General features: G+C 48.3%; 7 protein-coding genes across 7 annotated transcripts; 4 read left to right on the plus strand and 3 right to left on the minus strand.

Annotated features, from left to right (window-relative positions):
• Nucleotides 1–1,096: 1,096 nt before the first annotated feature.
• On the minus strand, nucleotides 1,097–3,198 carry FOBCDRAFT_215663 (PUL domain-containing protein). Its single transcript, XM_031174215.3, has 2 exons — nucleotides 2,708–3,198; nucleotides 1,097–2,660 (listed from the first exon to the last, which is right to left on the minus strand). Exons 1-2 carry the CDS (start codon nucleotides 2,978–2,980, stop codon nucleotides 1,209–1,211), a joined length of 1,725 nt encoding a protein of 574 aa, XP_031051000.2. The 5' UTR covers nucleotides 2,981–3,198; the 3' UTR covers nucleotides 1,097–1,208.
• Nucleotides 3,199–3,676: 478 nt separating this feature from the next.
• FOBCDRAFT_215666 (nucleoside phosphatase family-domain-containing protein) lies at nucleotides 3,677–5,987 on the plus strand. Its single transcript, XM_031174217.3, has 3 exons — nucleotides 3,677–4,187; nucleotides 4,257–5,604; nucleotides 5,656–5,987. The coding sequence occupies exons 1-3, from the start codon at nucleotides 3,956–3,958 to the stop codon at nucleotides 5,711–5,713; spliced, it is 1,638 nt and encodes a 545-aa protein (XP_031051002.1). The 5' UTR covers nucleotides 3,677–3,955; the 3' UTR covers nucleotides 5,714–5,987.
• A 3-nt stretch (nucleotides 5,988–5,990) lies between these two features.
• On the minus strand, nucleotides 5,991–7,209 carry FOBCDRAFT_215667 (uncharacterized protein). Its single transcript, XM_059609415.1, has one exon. It carries the CDS (start codon nucleotides 7,105–7,107, stop codon nucleotides 6,334–6,336), a length of 774 nt encoding a protein of 257 aa, XP_059464204.1. The 5' UTR covers nucleotides 7,108–7,209; the 3' UTR covers nucleotides 5,991–6,333.
• Nucleotides 7,210–7,337: 128 nt separating this feature from the next.
• On the plus strand, nucleotides 7,338–8,775 carry FOBCDRAFT_177253 (small GTPase superfamily). Its single transcript, XM_031174220.3, has 7 exons — nucleotides 7,338–7,661; nucleotides 7,730–7,783; nucleotides 7,850–7,945; nucleotides 8,004–8,183; nucleotides 8,234–8,278; nucleotides 8,325–8,427; nucleotides 8,474–8,775. The coding sequence occupies exons 1-7, from the start codon at nucleotides 7,632–7,634 to the stop codon at nucleotides 8,581–8,583; spliced, it is 618 nt and encodes a 205-aa protein (XP_031051005.1). The 5' UTR covers nucleotides 7,338–7,631; the 3' UTR covers nucleotides 8,584–8,775.
• A 410-nt stretch (nucleotides 8,776–9,185) lies between these two features.
• Nucleotides 9,186–11,030, plus strand: FOBCDRAFT_215669 (acyl-CoA dehydrogenase/oxidase). Its single transcript, XM_031174221.3, has 4 exons — nucleotides 9,186–9,396; nucleotides 9,458–9,534; nucleotides 9,584–10,328; nucleotides 10,381–11,030. Exons 1-4 carry the CDS (start codon nucleotides 9,373–9,375, stop codon nucleotides 10,891–10,893), a joined length of 1,359 nt encoding a protein of 452 aa, XP_031051006.2. The 5' UTR covers nucleotides 9,186–9,372; the 3' UTR covers nucleotides 10,894–11,030.
• A 596-nt stretch (nucleotides 11,031–11,626) lies between these two features.
• FOBCDRAFT_215671 (uncharacterized protein) lies at nucleotides 11,627–12,656 on the plus strand. Its single transcript, XM_031174222.3, has 3 exons — nucleotides 11,627–12,016; nucleotides 12,070–12,156; nucleotides 12,211–12,656. The coding sequence occupies exons 1-3, from the start codon at nucleotides 11,889–11,891 to the stop codon at nucleotides 12,314–12,316; spliced, it is 321 nt and encodes a 106-aa protein (XP_031051007.1). The 5' UTR covers nucleotides 11,627–11,888; the 3' UTR covers nucleotides 12,317–12,656.
• Nucleotides 12,657–12,678: 22 nt separating this feature from the next.
• Nucleotides 12,679–14,107, minus strand: FOBCDRAFT_237143 (P-loop containing nucleoside triphosphate hydrolase protein; the record flags this gene model as incomplete). Its single annotated transcript, XM_059610121.1, has 4 exons — nucleotides 12,679–13,264; nucleotides 13,314–13,745; nucleotides 13,810–13,834; nucleotides 14,092–14,107. 4 exons carry the CDS (start codon nucleotides 14,105–14,107, stop codon nucleotides 12,679–12,681), a joined length of 1,059 nt encoding a protein of 352 aa, XP_059464205.1.
• Between the last annotated feature and the right edge of the window lie 254 nt (nucleotides 14,108–14,361).

Genomic DNA, 14,361 nt, shown 5'->3' on the forward strand with positions numbered 1-14,361 from the left:
CCATGTTTGGGATTATGTGTTTCTTAGACTGTATTTATGCTTCATAAGGGCTTGGGCTTTTGTGAGATGAAATGAAGTGGAAGATCCTGACTCTTTAAAACATGGTGACTGAAAACATATATTATTAAAGGAAAAGACTCTTTGTCTCCCATAACAACACTGGATTACAATAATGTTTAAGGTTATCGCCAGTAAGACCGAATAAAAATGTCAAGGTTCTAGCGTAACGTTGGAGGCATCGCATGCAATGTAATATAGTCTTCAACTCAAGAAACTAGATCAGGTGGCTGATGGAAGAAGTTCTATCGAAGGAGTCGATCATGCCTCCTTGGGCCCATTGCATCACAGCACAGTGAAGTTTGACGCCTCCCACAAGAGAATATGAAGATGATCAGCAAGGAGTGCAATGCAAGTGCACAGGAGTGAGCTCGTAGCATCTATTTGATGGTCCAGATATGTTAGTCTAGCATTTCCATAATCGGAAAGCAACAAATCGTTGACCATGCATTTTGGTCCAAAAAAGGAATCCGAAACGGCTGAAGTTTGGTGCCACTAGGTGGTCGTAGTTCAAACGGCTCCGCATTCCAGTTGACAGGCGGCTCAACAGGATAGAGGATGTTCAGCCCAAACTCCATCAGTCAGTTCTTGCCCAATAGGGACAGAATCGCATCCCTTTGGTGGCGGTTAGAGGTATGCATATGCCAGGGACCAGGGTTGGTGCGTGTGTCCCGTCACTCGTCACTTCAGACCCGTAGAACGACGGACACTAGACTGTAATCTCAATCAAGCTTTCTGAGGCCAAGAGACTCTTTCCTGGGTCTGAGACAGAAGCAGGTTAAAACGCTGTACCAGATAGGTCGTCGGTTGCGAACAAAAATCGGCAATACTAACGTGACGTCTGTTCGAAAAGGATCAGTATAATGATGCCGATCTCTCATACTAGGTCATCTTGTCGATATGCTCATACGGACTTGTCTTTACCTGACAATTTCACCTTCCAAAAAGGATCGTTAAGCAGCGAGGTGACGCCATCCTTCGAAAGCGCACATCTTGATGCTTCTCGTTCTTTGTGTTTTCGAGAGAACAAACCTGCACTCCAAAAGGCAAGCCAATCCGGTCTATAAGAAGGGCATAGACGAATATACTTTGCTATGAGGTCGTGAGTAGTATTTAACTGTTCATATCTAGAAGATAAGATTGAAAAATGACTATGGCTTCCTAAACCCCTTGCCCATAAGCTCTTTTCCGACTTCGGTGATAAGCTTTTCATTAGGGAATTTGGACTTTTTGCCAAGGATGTTGTCTCCTGCACCAACCGTCTGAAGAAGATCTGGGAGATCGCCATCAAGTGGTGTACCATAAACCAAGTGACCCAAAGCGAGAAGCATTCCATGCAACGCCTCTGCTGACTTTTCTTCCAAGGCAATAGCCTCGACTACTGACGCAGCAAGCTCGATCTCGTCATCTCCTAAAAGCGTAGGTTTTGACTCCTGTCTTGCCCGGCGATTTGCCACTGATAAGTTGAAGAGGAGGGAAGAACCAGCAACTCGCACGTTGTTATGGCTCTCGTCAAGGAAACTCGAAGAGACGAGAAGAATGACCGCAGAACGTAACGAGTTGTCTCGCATGATTTCGTCAGAAAATAGGGGCGTCGAGAAGAAGTTGCAGGCCATCTGGAGCGTGACCAGACGAAGAGCATAAGGGCATCCTGGTTGTTGATTGACAAAGTCCAGCACAGTCCGGACTGTCTCGTGGTTCTTTTCTTCAGCAAAGTATCCACTGACTCTAGGATCCGAAAGAGCGCATCTGAACAAGTCAACGATAGTGAAAAGAATATCAAGGGGGAGTGCTGTGACTGAATCCCTGACAAGGCTCGACAGGTGGTTCATCTCGGGAATGACTGCACTTGAAGGACCATCCTTTGCCCGATCCTCAAGGTATTTCTTGAGAGCCTGTACCTCTGGCTTCCTGGCAACTTCGTCACCCATCTTAACCAGAAGTTTATCCAGCGGAGGGACCTTTGCATAGAGAACAGGCTTTGCATTGGGATTTGCAAAGGTCGGCAGCCGGAGTCTCTCATGAGGATGAACAGGATGTGCCATTTGCACTAGAAGCTGGACATTTCCTCGAAGAGCAGCTGGATCAGCCCCTGACCACCTATTTTCCTCATCACCACGCAGAAATGTCACAATGGTTGGTGTCGCTCTGATGGAATATCGGCTTCCAATTTCGTGGGCTTGGGGCTGTGCAATGTCGACCTTGATCAGTGTGGCTTTCTCCCCAACTTCTTCCGCAAGTTCGTCATAAATTGGGTAGAGGACCTTGCAAGGTGGGCATGTCGCTGAGGTAAAGAAGACGACCGCACATGAATTCTTTGCCCCGTTCATCAAACGATCGAACTCGGCAGAATTGGAAACAATCTTGACGCCATGTTTTGGAGCACTTGGCGTCTGAGCGCTCTGCTGAAGTCCGAGGATAGAGCCATTCTGTCTCCCGGCATTGATCCCTTGAGTAAGCTGAGGAAGAAGCATACGGCCCATGGGCGAGTCGAGAACAGCCTGTGGCATTTTGACAATGTGCTCCGGAATACCCTTTCCTAATAGAAAGTTTGCGAACGAATCGCTGAAATTATTACAGTTGTGATGAAAGAGGTCATAGGCCTGTGGATCGTTAGACAAGTAAGCAAAACATGTAGCAAGGGCATTACCTCTAGTGTAAAGATCGGCCGTAGAGAGTCGAGAAACTCTTCTATTACATCCATCGGCAGATTCGTTGTGCCGAGACGGATCTTCTCCAAGGGCTGTCCAAGGTGTGACGAGCCTGGTCTGATTGCGATAATGCCTCCATCATAGACATACTCTTTGCCGTTGAGTTCTATAGAGGTGTGATAGATGGCATCGAGCTGAAAGCCCAGAAGACCCATGGACATTTGACGGGCCATGCCTCGTGAGAGGTCATAGACAAAGAGTTGGACGTCCATCTTTTGTCTCTTGGGGGTGAGAGGAATGTGGTTTTCTTGGCTGATAAGGATCGCAGAGATTTATTCGCGAGAGGTATTTATGGCTTTATGAAGGTTTGATCAGAGCCTTGGGAGCAAAGGTTGTGGTTATTGGGTTGAACAGGTCGAGTTTGAGGATTCTAAGAATTGAAGTGCAAGTATGAAAGTACTATAGGCAGGCAACATTGCGTCGACTTCACTTGAGACTGGAACATTCTAAAGGCGCTGACGGAGAGAGTCTACCTAGAAAAGAGGCGCAGTTGAGTCTATGTTCTAGAGTCATGGCATAACCAGAAAATAACAGATCGAGCCAGGGCACTTTGAACGAGTATTGAATACCTAGTTATAACTATCTTCTCGGCACTTTTCAATAATACTGTTCGAACTTGATGACATCAAAAGTCGCATATTGACCATTGGTGGGGCATCTAAAATTAGCGTTTCGTTCTCTTCCCTGGGATCTCAGGGGCTTTTCGCATGTCTCCCCTAAAAATTGATACTCCAAGGTTCCAAGCCCCTGACAGATGCGCCAGCTGGACGGGCACTATCGCTATGGCCGTGGAGGTGCGTGTGGAACCTCGATTTTTAAGCATGCAGATTGGCTGCATCACGCAAACCAAACCATTTCCGTCTCTCACGAAAACTATCTTTGCCCCCCCTTTCTCACTGTATCCGTGTTATCGGTCTGCAACTGAAAGAGAGAGCCAGCTTGTCAACAGCCAACAGCCAACAGCCAACAACCAAAATCTCATCTCGTCCGTCCCATCCCTTTTAATTTATTCCTTTTTTTTCGCCACGCTCCAATCCTATTCTTCCTCCCAATCCAACCCTCGTTTCGAAGTGAACCACTCCCTCCCTCCCTAGAATTATCCGATGGTCGACCGAGTCCAGTCCCTTCTTTAAATAGACAGCCCCGACACCACAATCTTATCTCCCCTTCTCGTGAGACCCGCGCTCATGAGAACACCCACATCGCCGCCCTCATCAAAGTTCCCCGTCTTCGACCCTCACGAGAAACCAGACCGATACAAGTTTAAGCCCAAGAGGCAAGGCATTATTGGCAGGATGAAGGAGTCTTGGATGACACAGTCCCAGCGGACGAGGTGGATTAAGACTGCCGCCATCGTTTTTGCGATTGTTACCCTCTTCTACTTTATCTCCCCTAAGGGTGTTGAAGTGTATCACGAAGGTACGCCTAGTGGAGGTAGTAGCAGCAGTCGATCGAGAGTCCGAATCACATTTTGCTAACAAGAAGTAGTCACTCATCCTGCGCAGGGCAACAATGGCCAGTCCCCCTCAGATTCTTCCTACGGTACCGAACGATGCACAAAGTCTTACTCCAAGGACAAGCCCATTGTCCAGTACGTTCTCATGATCGATGCCGGCAGCACTGGTTCGCGAATCCACGTCTACAAGTTCAACAACTGTGGCGATACCCCTGAGCTTGAGCACGAGGAGTTCAAGATGACCGAGAAGGATGTCGGTGGCCTCAGCAAGTATAACGGCGACCCTGTGGCCGCTGCCAAGAGTCTCGATCCCCTCATGAAGGTCGCTATGGATACCGTTCCCAACGCCCTCAAGGGCTGCACTCCCGTCGCCGTCAAGGCCACCGCTGGTCTTCGAATGATTGGCAAGGAAGCTTCCGATGCTATTCTTGCTGAAGTCCGACGACACCTCGAGCAGGATTACCCCTTCCCTGTCGTCGACAAGGAGAACGAGGGTGTCGTTATCATGGACGGTTCTCTCGAAGGTGTTTATGCTTGGATCACCACCAACTACCTTCTCGGCAAGATTGGCGGTCCCGATAAGAGCGAGACTGCCGCTGTCTTTGATCTTGGTGGTGGTTCTACTCAGATCGTTTTCGAGCCCACTTTCAAGGGCGCCGCTCACGGTGGAATGCCCGAGAAGCTTGCTGAGGGTGACCACAAGTATGATCTCGACTTCGGCGGTCGTCACTTCGAGCTCTACCAGCACTCTCACTTGGGCTATGGCCTTATGGCTGCCCGCAAGGCCATCCATGGCGCTCTCATCAAGGATATCGAGTCTAAGAACACCGACAAGGCCTGGGTAAAGCAACCCATTGTTAACCCCTGCATTGCCCCCGGCATGAACAAGACTGTTGAGGTTACTCTTGATGGCAGCGAGGAGCCTGTTGAAGTTACCTTTGTTGGTCCCTCGCAGCCTGCTCCCGCTCAGTGCCGAAACCTTGCTGAGAAGATTCTCAACAAGGATGAGGAGTGCAAGCTCGCTCCCTGCTCTTTCAACGGCATTCACCAGCCCCTGCTTTCCAAGACCTTCACCAAGGAGGATGTCTACATCTTCTCCTACTTCTTCGACCGCACCAAGCCCCTCGGTATGCCCGACTCCTTCACTCTTCGTGAGATGCACGATCTTACCCAGACTGTCTGCATGGGCAAGTCTGGTTGGGATGTTTTCACAACCATCCCTGATGCTATGGCTGAGTTGGATGGCCGACCTGAATGGTGCCTGGACCTCAACTTCATGATGGCTCTCCTCCACAGTGGTTACGATATGCCCATTGACCGCGAGGTCAAGATTGCCAAGAAGATCAAGGGCAACGAGCTCGGCTGGTGCCTCGGCGCTAGGTAAGTTTCTACGATTTCGTCTTTTTTTGTCCCTTACTAATAATATCTCAGTTTGCCTCTTCTTGCTGGTGGTTCCGGCTGGTCTTGCAAGGTCAACCAGATTGCTTAAGTTATACCATAGGATATTAGGCGTTGAAAGGAGATGTATGTTGGCTTTTGCTTTTACTACTAGGCCGATTCTTTTGGGACGGCAATGACATTGGGATATGGCAAAATCACGCTACGGACCATCAGCATCATGAACAAAAGATGGACGAGATTGTAAGCCATGAGTGGCTTCATGGGGGAACTGGAGTCCTCGACTTGTCATGACGTGTAGAATATTATAGAATTAATTAATACAAGGTACCCGCCTTAGACCGGCGCGGTCACCATGCCCAAGACATCTTCAATCACATCCTCGGGACCGACATCTTCTAACAGGGCTTCTACTGCTTCCAGTCTACTCCCCCATTGCATGCTCCTCTCCTTTTCAGGGGGAGTCAGCTGTATTCGATGTAAGTACACCTTGCGGGCAGCGAGGCCAACCAGAGCTGGTGTCACAAAGTCTAGACGATGCAGAGCAGCTAAACAACGCATGAGTTGACCAAAGTGCTTTGTGGCTGTGGGACTGACACCCCCAGCAACAGCTCGGTGCATTCGAAGAAATGAGACGATGTTCATCTGGTAGCGGATGATTTCGACATCTACTTGCGCCTCTTTACTGAGTGTACCAAGATAACTGATATCCTATGATAGAGTCAACGACTGGAAAGAAATTGAACCAGGGCAACCCACGCTTTCGACGATCAGGGGTGGGTCTGAGCTGGTTTCCTCACCAGGACCCCTTTTCACAACACTACCCGTGGAGGCAGTATCGGCATCATTGCCGCCATCTGCCTCCTCCAAGTTGACAAATCCATCTTCGGGATTATGCCAATAGGCTATGTATAAGAAATCATTCAAGTGCGCCGTCACACGAGCTTCGCCTCCACTCGCTGCCTCTAGGACCGGAATAAAGACGAATTGTTTCGGAGCTGTTTGAACAGATGTTCGTGTAAAGATACGACGGGTACGTAGAAGTTCCAGCGCTTGGATCTGTACAGCTTGTGGTGCTCGATCGAGATTCTTTGCGAAAACAACGTTGGCAATTCGAGAGGTAAACGCACCACTGGGCGTTAGAGGACTGAGGGGCGTGCGCGGATGCGACGTTGATGGCCTCGACGTAAAGTATGAGTCGGGGTGGCGCGATGCTGTCGGAGAGTGACTAGATGGAGAAGCCGCATTGCCTAGAAGAAGAGCAGAAGCGAAGTCTTCGAGCGTCGTGGAGGGAGTGCAATCGATCACGACCCAGCTGAGGCCAAATGTCTTTGTAGCTACAAGCTGTAGCTCCTGAATCAAGTCGTCGATAGCATCGGATGGTGTGCTGACAAGACAGTGTTCGCGACTAATTAAACAAAGGAGCAAGGCCAGCTCGAGATCACTCAGAGCGTGGACCTTGTCGAGAAGGCCATCATCCGCCATAATTCAGCCGTCTCAGCCTCGTTGGCACGTCCATGAGGCTTTGCGTACCTGATAATGGAGGTTGACCCCTACTAGAACGTTCTTGTGAAAGCTAGTCTTCGGAAGCTTAATGTCGCATGATAGAGGTGCATATGATGTCACGTGGAGTTGCACAAACCCAAGACCGCCAGCGGCTTGCGACCCCCACTTTCCTGACTTATGCATACCGCTAAGCTAAACCCGGACTAGTCTGTAGAATCACCTCGAGCGACGGGCAAGGCTGCGACATTGGTACCTCCGCCCACCGTCATCTGCCGCTGCCATCTCCAAAACACCAACCTTTTACGAACCCGATTCTTGACGGTCGAATTTAAGTTCCAGATCGATCACAGCAGCAGCAGTCTTGCTCCACGTCGAAGACAGCCCGCGAACCGAAGAATAGAGGAATCGAGGCTATAAAGTCGACGGCGCTTCGATCATTGCGTCTGGAACGCTCGAGATAACGTCATTGAGCAACACTTCTCGTCCAGAAACAATATTTCACCATGTCTTCACGAAAGAAGGTCCTTCTCAAGGTGCGAGATGATGGAAGCCACGCCAGAATTTGTCCGGAACCCAAGTATTGATACGATTGTGAAAATAGGTTATCATCCTGGGCGATAGCGGTGTTGGCAAGACCAGCTTGATGAACCAATATGTACGCATTTTCAACCAAATGTCGATGAAAATTGCAAAAAGACTGATGGCGATCTTGTGATTACAGGTCAACAAGAAGTTTAGCGCGAGCTACAAGGCCACTATCGGCGCCGACTTCCTAACTCGAGAGGTCCTCGTTGACGATCGACAAGTTACCATGCAGGTAGGACAGGGACACAAGATCGCACCTTGAGGATAGTAGACTGACTTTTTTGGGATAGCTCTGGGATACGGCCGGTCAAGAACGTTTTCAATCCCTCGGTGTGGCGTTCTACCGAGGTGCCGATTGCTGCGTTTTGGTCTACGACGTGAACAATGCCAAGAGTTTCGAGGCACTGGACAGCTGGAGAGATGAATTCCTTATCCAGGCTTCTCCTAGGGACCCTCCCAACTTCCCATTCGTTAGTGGCCCTAAGCTTGAAAGAAGGAAGCGTACTGATGCAGAAATTAGGTCGTGCTTGGAAACAAGATTGATGTTGAGGAGAGCAAGCGGGTGGTAAGTAAGCAGAAAGGAATGGTGATCACGATCTAACATTATCAAGATTTCCAACAAGCGTGCCATGACATTCTGCCAGTCCAAGGGCGATATTCCCTACTTTGAGACAAGTGCCAAGGAAGCCATTAACATCGACCAGGCTTTTGAGGGTAAGACTCTATGCTCTGTCATCTTGATAAAGCTAATGATTCGCAGTGATTGCTCGCAACGCTCTCGCCCAAGAAGAGTCTGAGGAATTCAGCGGCGACTTTGATGACCCGATCAACATCCACATCGAGAATGACCGTGATGGCTGCGCTTGTTAAAGGATGACATGGGCAGATGTTGATTGGATGTGGGCAGGTTTGTGATTGTGTTGAGTGAAGAGGAGGGTAGCTATCCTCGGTGGTGGATCATTGACGTTGCCTGGATGTATCATAAAGAGGCAGCTGGGTTTAGTTCTATTTCTTATTTCTCCTTGGTGTTTATACATGGATGCGACTTGTTCTGTCTTTGAAATTACTTCAGCATCTTGAGTGTGATATGATGGTGATATGAGATGTGTTTGAGTGTTAATGTGTCAGCTGCTAGAGTCTCGAGGCAATGCCTAGGCTTTACTTGAAGATGCATCTAATCAGGCCATTATTAGATCAAAAATCGAGCCATTATCAATATCGTACATCAATCAAGTCGCCTATAACCGGGGAAACTCGAGTCAGCTAGCAGAGCTCCTCGGCTTAGACCCACAGCTGCCCGAGGCTGTGGAGGCTTCCAATGATAGCAGTTGTACCCCGGATTTCAAAAGTATCCACTTGGAGAAGTGCGAGATGTGAGTGGCCAAGATGTACAGTCAGCAGCCGCGAACCTCGGCTCCGTTGCTGGACATTCGACGATGTGCGGAGAAGTTGGAGCTTGAGACAAACCTGGGGTAGAATTATTTGCAGTAACTTGTACTTTATTTCTTCATATCTTGACTTGATTCCTCTCTTCTTTCTTATATCATCTCGTTGTCTAACACTGTTGTTGTGATATATCATCCATTTTGCTTGTGATACTACACTCCCTTATCATCCACCATACCACAGTCTTTCCTAAGTCGACTATAGACAAGTACGATGTCGGCGAGAATCCCTCTCATTGTGAGAAACTCCATCCCTAACTTCAGTTAACAGCATAGTGACACTAACAATGATAATGCAGGCTGCCAATCGCGTCAGCGATGCTGCCAAGAAGCAGCTTGACCTTGTCGCCAAGTTCGTCGAGGAAGAATGTATCCCGTGAGTTGCCCCTTTCACACAGCGCAACTGCATCTCTAACTCATATCAGTGCCGACCCTGTTGTAGAGGCTCAAGCCGGAGAGGGTGATGCTCGTTGGGAAGGTCACCCTTCCGTCATCGAGGATCTGAAGGCCAAGGCCCGAAAGCTCGGTCTCTGGAACATGTTCCTTCCCAAGGGCCACTACAAGGAGTCTCCTGGCTGGACCAACCTCGAGTATGGACTCATGGCTGAGTGGCTCGGTCGCTCACACGTTGCTTCCGAGGCATGCAACTGCTCAGCTCCTGACACAGGCAACATGGAAGTGTTGGCCAAGTATGGTAACGACGCTCAAAAGGAGCAGTGGTTGAGGCCTCTGATGGATGGCAAGATCCGTTCTGCTTTCCTCATGACAGAGCCTCAAATTGCTTCGTCTGACGCTACAAACATTGAGTTGGATATCCGTCGCGAGGGTAACGAGTACGTTCTCAATGGCCAGAAGTGGTGGTCCAGCGGTGCTGGTGACCCACGATGCAAGATTTACATCGTTATGGGTAAGACAGATGCCAACAACAAGGACCCTTATCGTCAACAGTCGGTCGTTCTGGTACCCGCCGGGACACCTGGTATTACCATCGACCGCATGCTTAAGGTCTACGGATTCGACGATGCTCCTCACGGCCATGGACACATCACCTTCAAGAACGTCAGAGTTCCTGTCTCTAACCTTGTCCTCGGCGAGGGACGAGGATTTGAGATTATTCAGGGTCGCCTTGGACCTGGCCGTATTCACCATGCTATGCGCAGCATTGGAGCTGTAAGTTTGCCATGATATTCCTTAGTCTGAACCAACATTTAACAATATGTAGGCTGAGCGTGCTCTTGACTGGATGCTCCTCCGTGTCAACGATGAGTCTAAGAAGCCATTTGGCAAACTTCTCCGCGAACACGGCGTCATCCTCGAATGGATTGCCAAGTCCCGTATTGAAATCGACGCCGCACGCCTGATCGTTCTCAATGCCGCCATCAAGATGGACGACCTAGGTCCCAAGAAGGCCCTCAAGGAGATCGCAGAAGCCAAGGTCCTCATTCCCCAAACCGCTCTCAATGTCATCGACCGTGCGGTTCAGGCCTACGGAGGCGCTGGTGTCTCCCAGGATACACCCTTGGCATACATGTGGGCAGGTATCCGAACGCTGCGCCTTGCCGACGGACCTGATGAGGTGCATCTGCAGCAGCTGGGACGCAATGAGAACAAGCGCAGTGCTGAGGCGACAGCGACAATTAAGAGACAGAGGGCTAAGACTGAGGAGTTGTTGAAGCAATACGGTGTTGAGAGGTCCCAGCCTGGTGCTAGAATAAAGCACAATGCTAAGTTGTAGGTTTTGGTTGTCACAGCGAAGAGTGGCGTGGTAGCATGTTGGTTGTTTGTTTGATACTGGCCAAAGAGCGGCCGCATAACTAGTTGAATATCCGAATTATTATATTATTAAACATGCTAGATATCTTACACGCCATTTGTTGAATTCGGTATAGCTATTCCTCAATTGCTTGTAGAAGGTGAACTTTTGATATGGACATCCAGTTTGTTTACTTGCCATTGGTGTCTGAAACAGGGAACCTAGAGCTTCTTAGGGCAATTGTTGGCATTGATTCCATCCATGGCATCCAGTATTAAAGGCATAATTCACACAGTTCCCGAGAATCCTCCGTCGACAGTGATGCTTGATTATGTTTGTAATCTCAAGTGTGATATGCCATATTGCACTTCCATTATACCTAGAACAACTGGGTATAGCTAACGAGTTGTTTTAAAGGTCCCGGTGCCCTTGAGTTTTCATTGGGTGTCGTAGAACTATCAATGCAATGTCTCTTTTCTTAATGAGTCAACATCTAATCCCTGAGAGTTTTTTCATATACATGTAAGTCATGCCATTCCATTACCCCAGTGATGGTGCGTTGTTCACGACAAGCAAGCGTAAAACACAGGCCTCAGCGTGCCATTTCTCACAGTGGAGTCCCCTGTAACCGACCATTCCAGGCCTCTATCGCCCGCTAAAACACGGAAATAATCAACGTCATCGGGTCCTTGCTGCCCAAAATCCTTGCATTTTTCTTTAATTGCCCGTTGCCCAGTTAACAGAGGGCACCGTTTACTTTGCCTGCTAATTTTCTACTACTTGTGCATGGACTGTACCAATTTCATACAAGGGCACTCTATTTTCTTCATTAAAGAAACCCAAGATCCATCTCAACTGTTTTCCTTCATACACAAACAAAGAACGTTATCGTAAATCAACTTCTACTCTCTCTACACTCGAGTATTACTCTCTCAGACGAACGCCTCTACTTCATAACTTCTCACAACACTTTCATCATGTCAGCCAAGGTTCTCGCCGATAAGGACGTCAACGCTCCCATGATTGAGCAGCCAGTTACCAAAGACGTTAAGAGCATGGAGTATCATCGCCAGGTTCTCCAGTCCAAGATGGCTGAGGAAGAGACGTGAGTGATTCTGAACTGCCTCTACTCAATGTGAAAGTCTAACCTTGAAGCAGTGCCAACAAGTACGTCTCGCCTTCAGACAACATCATGAGCCCTTGCTCTGCAAAGATCAATGCTCTACGAAACAAGCACGCCAGCAAGTTCGTCATTCTTTCTCCTCTCTGACAATAACAATGAACTAACATCTTCTTCAGGGCTAAGCCTAAGTCCTTGTTCGCCCAAGCGAGCGCTAAGAAACTCCAGGGCGACAATCCCTTGGGGGCAAAGCCAGCACCAGCCAAGGCCGGTTTCCAGTTGTAAGAGAATCAACAATATGTCTCTTCTTTCCGGATAAAACATGTCCACATTTCATGGATACCGCTTTTGCTTTTGCTGGCTATTGACTACTAGCCAATGGTGTTTATTAAACCGCTGGAGGTCAGGTTAAGGGCGTTAGGGGTTCACTTGACGTACACATACACACATTGTATTGGTGATACAGGTTACGGAAACTTTGGCTTGATATGACGCGATGACAGGGTTTGGCTTGCCTTTCTTTTCTGGTGGCCGGTTTATGTACGGATTTTAACAATGAAGCATGTCTTTGAGTTCTAGACTTGAACGAATGAAACCGAGTGTAGTAATGATTTTTTGTTTTGGCTTCACGAGGCTTGCACATATATCTAAGCCTTCCAAGCACTGACGATATACACTACATCTTCATCCGCCACAGGGTGTGCCAGACCAACTCTTTGAGGAACATGTCTTGCGCTAGCACCCCATACCAGCGCATACTTGAACGTGTCCTTCAGAGTCCTGTGAATGCGGTCACAGACATCCTCGATTGTACTGTTACTGCGCACAATCAACGCCTCACCAAAGTCTGGTTCAGCACCCTTGCGTTTGGTGTAAATACGGATCAGCTTGAGCTCTTTCCAACATCTGTCCACAACATCCTGGATACCCAGGTCCAGCTCACAGCTCATGACAACTGTATGATCCTCGCGTGCTAGCTTGTCCAAGAAGTCAAGCGAGACACTGTCAATCTTGTTGTAGACGTACAGACACTTGATGTACTTTCGATGGTCCTTCATGATAACATCAATGAAGTCGTCGACTGTAGCGTTCTCATCACGGACAAGAACCTCACAATTAAGAATCTTGTAGTCGCGCAGGATGTTGTAGAGCATCTTCTCGTCCAGGTTCTTGGGAGGAGACTGGAATGTGATTTTCATGCCACCCGCTGTCTTGACCTTGAGGTAAATGTTGCTAAAGTCTCACATTAATAGCGATTCAAACTTGTCTCAGTTGAACTTACGGTGGTTCTCGGTTCAGGCGGATGCCGACAGCTTCCAATTCAGCCTCGAGCAATGCTCTTTGTTCGGCTTTCTTGGTAGCGTCAAGAACCATTAGAATAAGGTCACTGGTCTTGGCGGCTGAAATAACTTGTCTTCCTCGACCCTTGCCTTCAGAAGCACCCTCGATAATACCGGGAAGATCGAGCAGCTGAATCTCAGCACCACCATACTCAAGCACACCGGGAATGGCTGTCAAGGTTGTGAAAGCATAAGAAGCAACTTCGGACCGCGTCTTGGTGACTTTCGATAAGAATGTCGATTTTCCTACTGATGGGAAACCAACAAGAGCAATTCGCGCATCACCACTTTTGCTGACATCGAAACCTGAGCCACCACCACCGCCAGCTCCAGGACCAGGCTCTAGAAGCTGTGCCCTTAGTCGAGCGAGTTTTCTAGGATAATTAGTATAAATCTCTTCAAGGACATAGTCCTGTAGCCATGGCATGCCAAACCGACCCTTTTAATAGACCCAAATGATATTCTGGGTGTCGTTAATATTGTAACATTCAGAAATTATTTCTACGACAACATACCAGTCGCCTTGTTCTCTGAAAAGATATTAGTCAATATTCACGAAGCCTTGTGAAGTCCTTGGAACGATTTGATATTCCTCCAACTCGTCGCAACTTTAATTTCACCCAAGGCCGACTGTTTTAGGTCTCGTCTTTGGGCAAACTGCTGCAATTTTGCAACAAAGGGACATAACATCAGGTTTTCTAAGATCATAGATTTACTCACTTTGTGTCTTCTTCATCTCCTCCTCAATCCTGTTATTATGTCAGTGATGCCCCGCCACTGTATTCAAGACTGAACTTACTCCTTGATCTTCTCCGTAATGTTCACCATATTGGCGGTACTTTGAGACGCTTTTGCGCCTCTAGAAACAGTTCAACAAAGAAAAGGCAATCAACAGAAAGTGTAAACCAAATCCTAGGCGCCAGATCAAGATCTAAATCATGAGTGGGGGGTTGAGAGAGGCCTGATGAAGTCGTGGCAGAATTCGAACAT

This window comes from Fusarium oxysporum, chromosome II (assembly GCF_013085055.1).
Source record: "Fusarium oxysporum Fo47 chromosome II, complete sequence".
Lineage (NCBI taxonomy): Eukaryota > Fungi > Ascomycota > Sordariomycetes > Hypocreales > Nectriaceae > Fusarium > Fusarium oxysporum.

What these genes read in the sequence shown, in the direction of transcription:
- FOBCDRAFT_215663 (XM_031174215.3), bottom strand. Translation starts at nt 2,980, where the DNA reads ATGGACGTCCAACTCTTTGTCTATGACCTCTCACGAGGCATGGCCCGT. An exon ending in GGCCGATCTTTACACTAGAG is followed by an intron (nt 2,661 to 2,707) that starts GTAATGCCCTTG and finishes AACGATCCACAG; the next exon opens with GCCTATGACCTCTTTCATCA.
- FOBCDRAFT_215666 (XM_031174217.3), top strand. Translation starts at nt 3,956, where the DNA reads ATGAGAACACCCACATCGCCGCCCTCATCAAAGTTCCCCGTCTTCGAC. An exon ending in TGTTGAAGTGTATCACGAAG is followed by an intron (nt 4,188 to 4,256) that starts GTACGCCTAGTG and finishes AACAAGAAGTAG; the next exon opens with TCACTCATCCTGCGCAGGGC. An exon ending in GGCTGGTGCCTCGGCGCTAG is followed by an intron (nt 5,605 to 5,655) that starts GTAAGTTTCTAC and finishes ATAATATCTCAG; the next exon opens with TTTGCCTCTTCTTGCTGGTG.
- FOBCDRAFT_215667 (XM_059609415.1), bottom strand. Translation starts at nt 7,107, where the DNA reads ATGGCGGATGATGGCCTTCTCGACAAGGTCCACGCTCTGAGTGATCTC.
- FOBCDRAFT_177253 (XM_031174220.3), top strand. Translation starts at nt 7,632, where the DNA reads ATGTCTTCACGAAAGAAGGTCCTTCTCAAG. An exon ending in GAAAGAAGGTCCTTCTCAAG is followed by an intron (nt 7,662 to 7,729) that starts GTGCGAGATGAT and finishes TTGTGAAAATAG; the next exon opens with GTTATCATCCTGGGCGATAG. An exon ending in CATCGACCAGGCTTTTGAGG is followed by an intron (nt 8,428 to 8,473) that starts GTAAGACTCTAT and finishes AATGATTCGCAG; the next exon opens with TGATTGCTCGCAACGCTCTC.
- FOBCDRAFT_215669 (XM_031174221.3), top strand. Translation starts at nt 9,373, where the DNA reads ATGTCGGCGAGAATCCCTCTCATT. An exon ending in GTCGAGGAAGAATGTATCCC is followed by an intron (nt 9,535 to 9,583) that starts GTGAGTTGCCCC and finishes AACTCATATCAG; the next exon opens with TGCCGACCCTGTTGTAGAGG. An exon ending in CTATGCGCAGCATTGGAGCT is followed by an intron (nt 10,329 to 10,380) that starts GTAAGTTTGCCA and finishes AACAATATGTAG; the next exon opens with GCTGAGCGTGCTCTTGACTG.
- FOBCDRAFT_215671 (XM_031174222.3), top strand. Translation starts at nt 11,889, where the DNA reads ATGTCAGCCAAGGTTCTCGCCGATAAGGACGTCAACGCTCCCATGATT. An exon ending in AAGATGGCTGAGGAAGAGAC is followed by an intron (nt 12,017 to 12,069) that starts GTGAGTGATTCT and finishes ACCTTGAAGCAG; the next exon opens with TGCCAACAAGTACGTCTCGC. An exon ending in CGAAACAAGCACGCCAGCAA is followed by an intron (nt 12,157 to 12,210) that starts GTTCGTCATTCT and finishes CATCTTCTTCAG; the next exon opens with GGCTAAGCCTAAGTCCTTGT.